The sequence below is a fragment of the Ovis aries genome, chromosome 1 (assembly GCF_016772045.2).
Source record: "Ovis aries strain OAR_USU_Benz2616 breed Rambouillet chromosome 1, ARS-UI_Ramb_v3.0, whole genome shotgun sequence".
NCBI lineage: Eukaryota > Metazoa > Chordata > Mammalia > Artiodactyla > Bovidae > Ovis > Ovis aries.
In genome coordinates, this window is record NC_056054.1 from 179,096,233 (window position 1) to 179,111,557 (window position 15,325).

At 40.1% G+C, this 15,325-nt stretch overlaps 1 protein-coding gene across 5 annotated transcripts in view; it reads right to left on the reverse strand.

Moving 5' to 3' along the window:
- The window catches only part of SPICE1 (spindle and centriole associated protein 1), a 60,964-nt gene that overhangs the window by 10,907 nt on the left and 34,732 nt on the right, over positions 1-15,325 (reverse strand). For all 5 annotated transcript variants that reach the window (XM_004002926.5, XM_042231483.2, XM_042231479.2 and 2 more), the window contains 6 exons: positions 11,842-11,984; positions 11,515-11,652; positions 10,778-11,043; positions 6,610-6,741; positions 2,133-2,277; positions 777-1,001 (listed from right to left, as the gene is read on the reverse strand). In XM_004002926.5, the coding sequence (XP_004002975.3) occupies positions 777-1,001; positions 2,133-2,277; positions 6,610-6,741; positions 10,778-11,043; positions 11,515-11,652; positions 11,842-11,984 (1,049 nt within the window). The remainder of the gene's footprint in view (positions 1-776; positions 1,002-2,132; positions 2,278-6,609; positions 6,742-10,777; positions 11,044-11,514; positions 11,653-11,841; positions 11,985-15,325) is intronic.

A 15,325-nucleotide genomic window follows, 5' to 3' on the forward strand; every position in this document is an offset into this window, starting at 1 on the left:
TCCATAGTCAAAGCTATGGTTTTTCCAGTAGTCATGTACGAACATGAGAGTTGGAAGAAGACTAAAGACTGAGCACTGAAGAATTGAGGCTTTCAAACTGAGGCACGGGAGAAGACCCTTGAGAGCTCCCTGGAGAGCAAGGAAATCAGTCAGTCCTAAACGAAATCAGTCAGTCCTACACGAAATCAATCCTGAATATTCATTGGAAGGAATGATGCTGAAACTCCAATACTTTGGCCACCTGATGCAAAGAGCCAACTCATTAGAAAAGACCCTGGTGCTGGGAAGACTGAAGGCAGAAGGGGACAACAGCAGACGAGATGATTAAACGGCATCACTGACTCAATGGACATGAGTTTGAGCAAGCTCTGGGAGATGGTGAAGGACAGGGAAGCCTGGAGTGCCGCAGTCCATGGGGTCACAAAGAGTCGGACGCGACTGAGCGACTGAACAATACCCCTGGACCATCCAGACAAATGGGATACCCCCTTACTCTGCATTTCACTGCTGAGGACCTGGTCCTTTGATCTGAGTTTAACTGACATTTACAATGCCTGATGGAACAGATACATAATGAAATTCACCGTCACATTTCACCATAGGTATAATGCACATGATATAAACCACTCTGAAAAACTCTCCTTCAGCTAAAAGGTTATATATGGTCATCAGTATCTTTTCAAATTCTGTTTATGAGGGAATAATGAACATACTGTATGACATATACGAAGCAAAGAAAAACAGCTGCCATATAACTTTAGAAGAAGCCTGCTTACCGTCCTGCAAAGGAGAGAATTCTGAGTTGCTCTTCTGCCTGGGTGGTGTTAACAACACTGCTGGCTCAAATATATGTCCTGGAAGATTGCTGGCCAGGTTCCCACTTTCTGGAGGGTTTGGCACCTGAGACAGTTTGACAGGCAAATCTTCCTGTGGGAACTCAACCACGTCTTCTCCTCTGAACATCAATGGCACGGATACACGAGCATTTACGGCTGGGTCCTCTGAAGATGAGAGGCGATTAGTACTCAAAGGAATTATGAGCACACTTCAGGCATTTAGACTTAGGTGCATTTCCACAGAGGGCAAAATCACGTGGCCTCTGGAGCCCTCATTTTCTAGTCCTTACTCTCACTGAGCAGTCACTCACGGGCCAAGCTCCTGTGGTGCCAGCACTGGGAGGAAGTGGCTATTTTGGAGAAAAGCACTGCCCTTGAAGATCTGCCCTTGCCATTGAGTTTACCTCTTGCAAGTTAAATTTTAGAGTCAGCCACTTCTAAGAAAACACTCCTAAATACACAAAACTCTTTCTATACAGAGACATGCATCAAAGTAAAAAGCAAGAAATGCTCAGTGTCCTATTTAGCCTACAGCAGAAGGGTTTCCCTGGTGGCTCAGACGGTAAAGCATCTGCCTGCAAGGCGGGAGACCCAAGTTCAATTCCTGGGTCAGGAAGATCCCCTGGAGAAGGAAATGGCAATCCACTCCAGCACTCCTGCCTGGAAAATCCCATGGATGGAAGAGCCTGATAGGCTAGAGTCTATGGGGTCGCAAAGAGTCGGACACGACTGAGCGACTTCAATACAATACAATACGATGATGGCACACAAGGTGAACAAAGGCTTTGAAAGCATCACCATGAATGAACTAAGGTCATGAATTTCTGAAATTCAGTACTTTTTTCTTCTCAAGACCATCTCTTCCCCTCCCAAACCGGGGGTACCCTAATTAAATGTGCTGGCACTAAATTCCCACATGTCTAGGAAGCTAGTTGTGCTACTTTCTATTTGTGTGACTTTATTAAGTTACCAACCCTCTCTCCAAGCCTTAGTTTTCTCATCTGAAAAATGGGGATACAATGACACCTACCTCATAAGACTGAGTAAAAAATTCTTTTGAAAATTAAATGAGAGCTATATTATGAGAATTAAATGAGATAATACATGTAAAACACTGTAAAAGAACCTGGCATAGAGCAAGTATCCAATAAATATTAGCTGGAATAATTATGGCAAATGTAATGATGATAATGCTATCTATCCGTGAACAGACAATAGTTACATATAGATTTACAGTCTTGTTTTCTCTGAAAGTATTTTAATGCCCATCTCGAATAGTAAGATTATTATTCTCACCTGGATTATCCATATTTCTCTGACTTGTGGCTCCGCTTTCTAAGGCCTGACTTTCTTTGTTACTTATCACAGGACAGTTTTTAATGGCATGTGTGAGTGATATAAGCTGCTCATCTGTTGTGATCATGTACTGCTGAAGTCTCGCCTAAAGAAAAATGAACAAAATAATATCATTGGCTTATCAGACAGCAAATCACCTAGGTGTGTATATCTACATCATTGTTTTAAATACTCTAGGAATTTCAGACTTTTATTCATATACTAAAACCATGCATTAATGAAAATATATAATTATAAACATTTTTGTAAATTTCTTGTTAGAAGGATGGTTAAATAAATTATGGAATATTATTAGTTAATAAATACACTGCTACAATAGTAAGAATGAACCTTTTCATAGGGCTTTCAATTTATAAAATCTCTTTTATAATAGATTTTATACCTATTGACTGATGATGATACTTACTGACTCTTAAGCTACCTCAAAAGACCAAAGAGGAAACGCAACAGGATATTATTCAGGTATTTAAACTGATAAACATAAGCATTATAAAAATGTATGGTAATGTATATAAAATAGTGTTGTTGTTGCTGCTGCTGCTGCTAAGTCACTTCAGTTGTGTCCAACTCTGTGCAACCCCATAGATGGCAGCCCACCAGGCTCCTCCGTCCCTGGGATTCTCCAGGCAAGAACACTGGAGTGGGTTGCCATTTCCTTCTCCAATGCATGAAAGTGGAGTCACTCAGTCAGGTCCGACTCTTAGCGACCCCATGGACTGCAGCCTACCAGGCTCCTCCATCCATGGGATTTGCCAGGCAAGAGTACTGGAGTGGGGTGCCATTGCCTTCTCCGATAAAATATGTATATATGTATTATATATTACAGTTGACACTTGAACTAGACAGGGTTCCAGAGGCATCAACACTCTGTGCAGGGAAAATTCATGTGTAACTACCACTGGCCCTCCATATTCAAGGTTCTGTATCCATAGATTCAACCAGCCACAGACTGTAGTACTGTAGTACACACATATTGAAAAAAACTTCACATATAAGTGAACCAGCACAGTTCAAACAGGTGCAGTTCAAGGATCAACTGTATATATACAAAGAGACATACGTAGCTCCAACATGAACAGACATTTCCTAAATGTCAGGTGTGGTCAGAAGTCAGAAATATTATTAACAGGACTGTTGAATGATATATAGCAAACATTTTTATATCTGTCCAAATTTTTCTCAAAACCCACATCACATATCCAATAGCTCACTCAACATCTCCATGAGGAACTCACATAGGCTTCTCAAACTTAAAATACAAAAACACCAAACTCCTCCTAAACATTCCCACCTCATCAATAACAACTCCATTCTTCTAACTGCTCAGACAAAAACTCTGACTCTTCTTTCACATCTTCTCCTTCACTCCATATCCTGTCCATCAGCAAATCCTACTGGTTGACTTCAAAATATATTCAAAATTTGGTTACTTTTCACAACCTATCCCACTTACAACCTCAACCAAGCTGCCATGTCTCACCTGAATTATTCTGGACTCCTGTCTGTAATATTCTGCTTCTGTGTTTGGCCACCTACAGTCTAGTCCTACACTGCTCCCAACCTGCACCCTGGAGCACCAGTACAGACTCACGGGGGCATTACAAGACATTTTTAAATTCTCAAGGAAACTGCTGATGCTCAATATCTGCCAGGTACTGGTGACCTACTAGCTTGAAGTGTTCACAGATTCAACATTAGATCAAGATACACTCCTTTTGATGATACCATATCTTCCTAAGGCTGAGTTTTCAGTAGAAGCTATGCTAAAAAAGGAACACTGCATAAAAATAATTATGAAACAGGAAATAAGAGTGATGGTGTTCAATATGATTCCAGGCTATGAGAAGCTATACAATGCCCAATAGGTATACATGTTCCATTAGTAAATAACTGTGGTTATTTAATCATGAATAAAAAAATAAAAGACTTTTTCTATCAGTTTTCATGTATTTTTTTTTCACACAGCATCTAAGTTGTTGATGCACAAATACTTACTGAGTTGTTTGACACTAACTACTTAATATATGGAGCTGCTGGGTATTTCTTTGGTCTAGAGGTGTCCTGAGACACTAACGTCACCATAAACAGACACAGGGTGGTGATCTCTGATCTAATCTCAAAACAGCCGCCCAGAGTGATTCTCTTACAACTGAGTTAGATCACATCTCTGCCCAAATCCCTTTTGTGGTTTCCTATTTCATTCAGAACAGAAGTCCAAGCCCTCACCCAGCCTGCAGGGCCCTGTGATCTGACTTCCCTGCTCCTGTCTCCTGTGCTCCCTCTCCCACCTCCCACTCCGGTCACCCTGGTCTCCTCAGTGGCTTCTGAGCTCAACAGCCACGCTCCCACCTCAGGACCTCAGCCCTCGCTGCTCCTCTGCATGAGGGCTCTTCGCTCAGCTACTGGCAGGCTCGCTCCCTCATCTCCTCAGACAGACGTGTCCCGTCCCATTTATACTCTCCCATCCCAGACACTTCCCATCCCTCTTACTAGCTTTGTTTTTCTTTCTAATACATAATAACCATCTAACTAACAATATACTTCACATTTTAGGGGGCAAAGCTTATTTAGAATGTAAGTTCCTTGAGGACCAAGATTTTTTGGTCATTCACTACTCTATTTCCTGCACCTAGAACAGTGCCAGATACACAGTAAGTGCTCAATAAAGATTTGCTGAACATATTAGTACACTTTGAAAGTGCCTATCTTCCTAAGACAATGGAAAACATATGCTCACACAACTGGGGCTTCCTAGGTGTCACTAGTGGGAAAGAACCCACCTGCCAATGCAGGAGATGTAAGAGACATGGGTTTGATCCCTGGGTCAGGAAGATCCCCTGGAGGAGGGCATGGCAACCCACTTCACTATTCTTGCCTGGAGAATCCCATAGGCAGAGGAGCCTGGTGGGCTACAGTCCACAGGATCGCAAAGAGTTGGACACGACTGAAGAGACTTAGCATGCAGGCACATTCACACAAATACCTGTACGTGAACGTCCACAGCAGCATTATTCATTCATCAGACACAAAAGGTGGAAACAACTCAAAAGTCCTTCAGCTAATGAATGGATAATCAAAGTGTGGTAGAGCCCAGACTAGAATATTACTGAGCAAGAAAGAGGAATGCGGTACTGACACACAGGACAACACGATGAACCCTGAAAACATGATGTGCTGTGAATGAAGCCAGACACCAGAGACCACATATTGCATGATTCCCCTTAGATAAAATGTTCAGATCAGGCAAATCTATGAAAACATACAGTAGATTTGCGGTTTCCAGGGGCTGAAGGGAGTAGAGTGAATGATAATGTGTGTGGAATTTCTCTCTGGGGTGATGAGAATACTCTGGAGTTAGATAATGGTACTGGCACAGAAAAAAACACCAAATTGCACACTACAAAAAGGTGCGTTAAACGGTATGTGAACTATATCTAGAGTCTGTCATATAGAGTGAAGTAAGTCAGAAAAAGAAAAACAAATATATTGATGCATATATATGGAATCTAGAAAAATTGAACTGAAAAATATATTTGCAGGGCAGGAATAGAGACACAGACGTAGAGAATGGACTGTGGACACAGGAGGGGAAGGAGAGGGTGGGATGAACTGACAAAGTAGCAGTGACATATATACGCTACCATGCATAAAACAGCGAGCTAGTGGGAAGCATGCATGGCACACGGAGCTCAGCTCGGTGCTCTGTGATGACCTAGAGGTGTGGGATGGTGGGGGTGCGAAGCAGGCTCAAGAGGGAGGGAATGTATGCACACATACAGCTGATTCTTGCTGTACAGGAGACACCAACACAACACTGTAAAACAATTACACTTCAGTTTTAAAGAAACTCGATGTGAACTATGTATCAATAAAAACTGCATGTCTTATATCTAATATCCATTGACACAAACACAACTTGTCTGCTACTGATTAGGTTCCTAGTCTCTTGCGGCTGATAAATAAAAGTATCAGTAATTATTATAACCACTGTTTGACAAAAAGATGAATAAAGATACTATAAACAACTTTAAATGGCATATATTGTAGGAGGGTTCCTCACAGGGTATCCTCTGTTATTTAAAAATGAAAAGCAGCTGTCATAACACTCATTTCACATATTGGATAAACCACTATAATATGAGTAGTTATCATTTAAACGTAGATTCTGTCTTTCTCAGTAAATATAAGTTTCTTAAAGACAGGATATTTCTTCTATACTATTTATAATTCAAGTTTCTACTACAGTACCTCCAATATAATAAATAGTCTTGAAAAGTTACTGCTGAGGATACTAAAGAAGTGATAAATAATCACACCAGCACAACTAAATCAAAGGCAACTAGAAGAGAATCTCATACATCTGTAAAGATGTTTTATACGACTAAACACAGAAAAGTTTGGGATCTCATCTAAATACCTGGGTAGCAGTATTTTCTTCTCTAAGGAAAAGAACTTCAGCTGTCAGCGCATCAATGAGCTCTCGATGATCACCTAATGCTTGTTCCAGTCGCTGCCTTGTCTCTACTTCTTTACGCAGTTGGAGCTCACTCTACCAAAAAAAAAAAAAAATCAAATAAACTCCCCTCCATAGCATCACATGTTGCAAACTAAAAGTTTCTAATCAAAGCTATCAAAGAAGAGAATACTTACAAAGTATATATTATGTGACAGTAACAAGAATTAAATATTTTATTAAAAGGTTTATATTTCATTAAAATGTACTGCTTTATCACCTTCCTTTCTTTTAATATAAAACAATGAACAGAATGATGCGTAGAATCAAACAACTACAATTTTTGTAGAAGAGAATGGAAGGAAGTACATATACCAACTGCTAGAATATATGTAGGCCATCTCTAGGACAGAGTGATAATGATAGTTGGCTACAGGAAGTAAACATGTTAAGTGAAAGTCAGGGGTAGGAATTAGATTTTTCACCATACAGTCTTTCGTTATCTTTGAATTGCATACCATGGTAAATGTATCACCAGTTCAAAAGTTAAGTTTCTTAAAACATAATTAAAAATAAAAAACAGGTTTAAATGATTAAGCTTCATAAAACAAGTGATTAACTAAAACGTACATGCTTCTAAGCCTGTAATATGTTCAGAGAGCCAAAAGTACACTTCTAGAGATTCCTAACCTATAGATGTAAGAATGTTAAGACTGTCACAAGTCTGACAGTAAAACAAATCTGTAAAAAGCAAATTTAGATAGATCTCCACAAGATGGTGAAGTAGAAGGACCTGAGCTCACCTCCTATCATGAAAACACCAAAATCACAACTAACTGCTGAATAACCATCTACAGACAAAAAAGATATTCTACTTCCAAAGACAAAGAAGCAGCCACAACAGATTGTAGGAGGGGTGCATTCATGAAACAATCAAATCCCATCAACTCTGGGTGGGCAACCCACTAACTGGAAAATAACTATATCACAGAAGTTCTCCCACAGGAGAATTCTGAGTCTGACATCAGGCTCCCCAGTCTAGCATCAGGAGGAGGAGCCCCCACAGTATTTGGCTTTGAAAGCCAGTAGAGCTTAATCACTGGAACTGCACAGAACTGGGAGAAACAGAAGTGTCACTTTTGGAGGGCACAGGCAAGGTATTATGCATATCAGGACCCAGTGACTTCATAGGAGCCTGTGCCAGGCCTATTTGCTGGCCTTGGAGGGTCTCTCAGGGAGGCAGATGGTCACTGTAGAAACAAGGACATTGGTTGTGGAGGTACTGGGTATTCACTGGTGTGAGCTGTCCTGGATGCCACCACTTTGATGCCAAGACCTAGTTCTACCCAACAGTCCGACGGCGCCAGTGGTGAGATGTCTCAGGCCAAACAACCAACGGGGCAGGAACACAGCCCCACCCACCAGCAAACAGGCTGCTTAAAGTCTTCCTAAGTCTACAGCCATCTCTAAACACCTTGACACAGCCCTGCCCACCAGAGGTACAAGACTCAGCTCTACCCACCAGCGGCAGACACCAGTCCCTCCCACAAGGAAACCTGCACAAACCTCTGAGAAAAGCCTCATCCACTAGGAGGCAGACACCAGAAGAGAAACTATAAACAAGAACCCCACGGGACCACAAACTCAGAAAGTTAAACAAAATGAAACAGCACAGGATTATGTTCCAGACAAAGGCGTAAGATAAAGCCCCAGAAGAACAGCTAGGTGAAATGGAGCTAGGCAATCTACCTGAAAGAGAAGTCAGAGCAATGGTAGTAAAGATGACCCAAGACCTCAGAAAAAGAAAGGAGGCATGTCTGAGAGGATACAAGAAATATTGAACAGAGAGTTAGAAGATACAAAGAATAAACAGAGATGAGCAATATAATAACTGAGATGAGAAATACACTAGAAGAAATTAATGCAGAATAAATGAGGCAGAACAGATAGGTGAGCTGGAAGAATGGTGGAAAGAACTGCCATGGAAGAGAATAAAGAATGAAAAGAAATGACAGTTTAAGAGACCTCTGGGACACACTAAATACAACAGCATCTGAATTAAAAACTTGCAACAAACAAAAGCCCAGGACGTGATGGCTTCACAGGTGAAGTCTATCAAACATTTACAGAAGCGTTAACACCTATCTTTCTGAAATGATTTCAAAATCTGCTGAGGAAGGAACACTCCCAAACTCATTCTATGAGGCCACCATCACCCTGATACCAAAACCAGACAAAGATCCAACAAAAAAGAAAATTACAGGCCAATATCACTGATGAACACAGACACAAAAATATTCCACAAAATACTAGCAAACTGAATCCAACAATATGTTAAAAGAATCACACACCGTTAGCAAGTGGGATTTATCCCAGGGATGCAAGGATTTTTCAGTATCTGCAAATCAATCCTCATGAGATACCATGTTAACAAACTGAAAAATAAAAACCATGATCATCTCAACAGATGCAGAAAAAGCTTTTGTCAAAATCCAACATCCACTTATGATAAAAACTCTTCAGAAAGCAAGCACAGAGGGAATCCTACCTCAACATATTAAAGGCCATATATGCAAACCCACAGCTAACATCATACTCAACAGGAAAAGCTGAAAAAATTTCCTCTAAGATCAGGAACGAGACAAAGATGTTCACTCTTGTCACTTTTATGCAACATAGTTTGGGAAGTCCTAGCCATGGTTATTAGAGAAGAAAAAGAAATAAACAAAATCCAAATTGGATTTAAAAAAAAGTAAAACTGTCAGATTTGCAGATTACAAGATACTATACACAGAAAATCCTAAAGATGCTTGGAGAAGGGAATGGCAACCCACTCTAGTATTCTTGCCTGGAGAATTCCATGGACAGAGGAGCCTGATGGGCTACAGTCCATGGGGTCACAAAGAGTCAGACACAACTGAGTGACTAATACTACTACTATACGTAGAAAATCCTAAAGATGCTAGTAGAAAACTGCTAGAGCTCATCAATACATTTGGTAAAGTTGTATTATATAACATTAATACATCTCTGTACACTTACTATAAAAAATCAGAAAGAGAAATTAAGGAAACTATTCCATTTACTATCACATCAAAAAGAGGAAAACACCTAGGAATAAACCTACCTAAGGAGACAAAAGACCTGTATAAACCATAAGTCACTGATAAAAGAAATTGAAAATGACACAAACAGATAGAAAGATATACCATGTTCTTGGATTGGAAGAATCAGTATTATCAAAATGACTATACTACCCAAAGTAACCTACAGATTTAACGTAGTTTCTATCAAGTTACCAATGTCATTTTTTTGCAAATCTAAGACAAAAAAATCTTAAAATCTGTATAGAAACACAAAAGTCCCCAAATAGCCAAAGCAATCTCTTCTAAAACATATTTGGCTGCACCAGGTCTTAGGTGCAGCATGCAGGATCTTCACTGCAACACAGGGATCATGCAGCGCCCTCTCTAGCTGTGGCAGACAGGCTCCAGAGTGCACAGTCGCAGTAGTTGCGGCACACGGGCTCAGGTGCTCTGCGACATGTGGGATCTTAGTTTCCCAACCAGGGATCTAACTCACGTCCCCTGCATTGCCAGGCAGATTCTAAACCACTGGACCATGAGGGAAGTCCCTAGCCAAAGCAGTCTTGAGAAAGAAAAATGGAGCTGGAGGAATCAGAAAAGAATTTTCCTGATCTGTGTCTACAGATCACAAGTATACCACTCACCAAGCTGAACTGAAGTGGGTGGAGCAAGCAGAGAAAAGAAGTAGAACGAGGACATGATTAGTAGTTTAATTAATCTATAACTGCCAAACAGTAATATTAACTATTAGCACAAGATATAATTATCTTTATAGCAGATTGACCTAACTAATTACCGCTTAGTTATTACCTATTTACCAAACTAAAATCAACACCACTTATCTGGCATATCTTTATCAGGATGTAGAGGAAAATTAAGAGGATAAACCCTTCCAACAGATAATCCAAAGCTGAGGCATTTTAAACAAAGCTACTCAAATTTGACAATACTTTATTTGGAGAATGCAATAATTTAAGTGTAGAGGGGAAAAACCTACCCAATTCTGCCATCAGTTTACTGGAAGAGTAGACGCTAATTAACCTTACCTCTTTAAGGTACCGAACTAGGCGACAGAGTGAGCTCACGAGGGACAGGGTGAAGCCGGTGAGACCCTGACTGTTTTGGAGTCCCTGGACCTCGCGGCCTGTCCACCGTTCGTATTCTTCTATTTCATGTTCCACTTCATGTATCATGTGTTTGAGGACATCCAGGCTGGGGTTACTGCTACTTGGTAAGTCTGTGGAGGCTGTGCTGGCTGATAACACGCTACTCTTCTGTTTGGAAGGAGCACGTGAATCTGGTTTTCTTTTCACTGATAATGACAGAAGTCATTCTCCATTAAGACCAGGAAAAATTAAACTACAAAAACGTCCGACTGTTGCTCACAATTTATAAAAGATTTTTTTACAGAAGGTATCATCATTTTCTCACGAAGAATCTACACTGTTTAAACCAGATTTATACTATCTGTAATAAATGAATGAGAATCACCCTTCTAGAGTTACATGGAAAAAAAGGAGGCACTAAATGGCTACCATTCAACAACCTCTTACTCTGCACGATCTGACTGGATGAATTTGAGAGACATGTACTAAGAAGCTAAGATAGCTATATCAAGTTACATAGTTGTTTTTTTTTTTTATGCTTCCAAAACAGAGAATTTATTTTATTTATTTTTAAATGTGTATAACCTCCCCATCCCACCCCTCTGTAGGTTGATACAGAGCCCCTGTTTGAGTTCTCTGAGTCATAATAACCCATTTTGTCAATTAAGAGACTGAACCTTTATTTAGCAGCTGTTTTTGCTTCCTTGAGTTTAGCACCTGTCCCACAACATAGCTTGAGTCTAGAGTCTCAGTAGCTTCTTCAGGTTGAAGCCTCGTATGGATTCTCTTAACAGCACTGGTAGCATTCAACGCAGCTACAATTCCAAAAGAATCTCAAATGAACCACAAAAATATTTTTAAGCATTTCAACCAACAAGTCAATCAGTATTTACCAATCAGGCTAAGACAGTGAAAACCAAGTAACATTCCTTTAAAAATTACTGGGTTCAAGAAAGAAAGTAAGCTACTACTCTGGGAGAAATAATGCAGTGGGGGAACCAAACCTTTTTGTTCTCCTAATGGAGAAGCAGATGATGGAGTTCCTGAAGAGGCTGTTATTTGTGACTGTGTTGCTACTTTCTGCTGAATATCAGTCCATAGTTTATTAATTAACTCAGAATTTTCTTCCTTTATTTGGTGGAGAAACCTATAAATTACAGGACAACAAGTTATGTTAGCATTAGTAAGTACTATCATTTAACTTGTTCAACTGTTTACATGTTTGATGTGAAGAAACATTTAATAATTCATAATCAGAGAGAAATATGTTTTGCTTTAATTTACAAGGTAAGAACTAAAATGCCAGTCTTCTCGATGTTAGAAGGTACTGTTCATCTCCCCTCCAGTTTCCTAGCTAGGATGGCTCCCAAAACAAGAGTGATCTGCCCTTTCTGAAGTTTTGTGCTATAGGCTCCATCCTCCCCTCTCTTTCTCTAGAGAAAGTACATGGTTTTGATGAAGGAGCTGGTTCTCCAAGCACAGTCTCTGCTCATCACTTAAGTAAAGTGACTGGAGCAGATCCTGCCCCTGTGTGTCAGGGAGGCGGGAAGAAGAATGAGAAGAGCTGCAGTGCAGGGGGTGAGAAAGAGGAGCCTTTGCTGTAATCATCTTTATCAGTGATAAAGCTGATTTGTCAATCTCTAGTTGTCTGATTTGTTTGCCTATTTCCCAATTGGGCTAATATTTCAAAGGGGAGGGTGCTAAAAATAGAAACAACCCAAATGTCTACCAGCTGATGAATGAATAATAAAATGTGTTCTGTTCACACAAAAGAACATTATTCAGTGGTAAAAAAAAAAAAAAAATGAAGTGCTAACACACTAGAAATATGGATGAATCTTGAAAACATGTGATGGACACCAGACACCAGAAAATTAATACAGATTTTGCTATCAAGATATGGAGTGCTGACACAAAAGATCACATTTTGCATGATTCTATATAGAAAATGTCCAGAACAGGCAAATCTACAGAGATTACAAAACACACACACACACATAATCATTTAATAGATTAGACTGTGGGGTGAAAAGTTTGGGAGAAAATAGGATCTGACTATTAAAGAGTGTGGGGCTTCTTTTGAGGGTAATGAAAATGTTCTGAAACTGAGTATGGGTCACACAATTCAATGAAAAGAATCTAAAAAAGAATCTCAAATTCTGTTAATATTATACTCTAAATGGGTAGATTGTATGGTATATGAATTATAAATCAATGAAACTGTTATGAGAAAACAACAGAGGAAGTCTTATTTAAAACAGCAGAGGAAGTGACTCCAAAAACCTTAACATAGCGGAGCTGCTTTCAAGCAACCTGTGGACAGCACATTGAACACTAGCTGCTACAAACTTTAATTAACAAAAGGCCTGTAATGTGGTCCAAGCACATTATGGCTAGTCATCAAAGCATCAAGAAGACTCCTAGTGCAACATAGTATAGGTGGTGGTGGTTTAGTCACCAAGTCCTGTCCAACTCTTGCGACCCCATGGATTATAGCCTGCTAGGCTCCTCTGTCCATGGGATTCTCCAGGCAAAAATACTGGAGTGGGTTGCCATTTCCTTCTCCAAGGGATCTTCCCAACCCAGGGATTGAACCTGCGTCTCCTGCATTGTATAGTATGAGTTAGGTCTAAATACAACCTTCAGGACAAATCCTGAGAAAAGTGTCATAATGAGATTTCTGTACAACTTGGGAAAATCCAAACCAGTTTGAACTCCATTACTGTCTCCTAATGTTTATACTTTTAATAATCAGGTTGTATCAAACAGCAACAACAAAATAATAATCCAATACTATCTATGGTAGGCTTAAGAATGGCCCTCTAAAAAGACATGCATAACTTAATCCCTGGAACTTGTGAATGTTACCTTATCTGACTAAGAAGGAACTTTGCAGGTGTGATTAAGCTAAGGATCCTGAGACAGGGAGATGATTCTGGATTCTCCAAGTGGGCCCTGAATGCAATCATATGCATCCTTAAGAGGGAAGCAGAGGGAGATTTTGATGCACACAAGCAGAGAAGGTGACATGAAAGAGAAGGCAGAGACTGGACTGATGTGGACACAAGCCAAAGAACTCTTTCAGCCACCAGAAGCTGAAAGAGGTAAGGAATGCATTCTCGCTTAGAGCACCCAGAGGGAACGTGGCAATACCAACATCATCACTTTAGTCTAATGAAACTCATTTAGGATCTCTGGCCCCTAGATCTGTGAGAGAATAAATATCTGCTGTTTGAAGCCACCTAGTTTGTAGAAATTTGTTAACTCAGCCCCAGAAAATTAATACAGATTTTGCTATCGAGATATGGAGTGCTGATGTAACAAATACCTAAAAATATGAAAGTTGCTTTGGAACTGGATAATGAATAAAGGCTAGAACAATTTTTAGGTGAATGATAGAAAAAGCCTCCTTTCCATGGATCATATCACTGACTCACAAATCTGAGCAAACTCTGGGAGATAATTGGAGGACAGACAAGCCTGGCGTGCTGCAGTCCATGGGGCTGCAAAGAGTTGGACATGACTCAGCAACTGAAGTTCTGAACAACAACAGAAAAAACCTGATTACCTTGAAAAGATTATTGGTAAAAATATGAATGTTAAAGATTCTTCCATTGAAGACTCAAGAGGAAGTGAGGAGCATGGTAGAGAAAGCCTGTATCATCTGAGAAAACAACATATCATCATAAATAGAATGCTGGTAGAAATATGAATATTAAAGACACTTCTGGTGAGGATTCTGAAGAAAATGAGGAACATGTTATTGAAAACTGGGAAAAAGGCAATCCTTACTATAAAGCAGTAGACAAGCTGAGTTGTGTGGGAAAGCAGAATTTGTAAGCAATGAAACTGGATATTTATCTGTCAAGGTTTACAAGGAAAAGTACTCAACGTGCAGGTGGAGACAGTGGTGAACCTGCCTGCCAACATGGGGGAAACCCACTCCAGTATTCCTGCCTGGAGAATCCCCATGGACAGAGAGTCTGGCAGGCTAGCTCACAGGGTCACAGAGAGTCAAGACTGAAGCGACCACATATGCACACACACGCGCTGAACATGCAGCCTGCTTTTCTTCTTGCTGAAACCCAAGAGTAAAGAGAGAAACTGAGAGAAGAACTCTTAAGCAAGAAGAAACCAGGACTTGATTTGAGAAATCCTTACTCTTCAGATTGCCAAAGGTGTTCAAATTAGGAGTCACTGTTAGGAAAGCAGGCTCTGGAGAGAAGGACAAGTGCACCAATTCTCTTTTATGGCAGCATCAATTATAACAGTATTTTAATGACTTTATTTCAGAGACAACTTAGGAATATCAGCATCTCTAATTTACATCCCATCCAAAAGAAGCTACCCAAGCCTACTGGAAAGAGCAATTTTCCTTGTCATTTGTTTTCTGCCACTTGGGATTTCTTCTTCTCAATTCTTTCTCCCTTTTTTCGCATAATGAATGCCTCCAACATCGTCTCTTCCTCTCCCTAGCTTGTAATACAA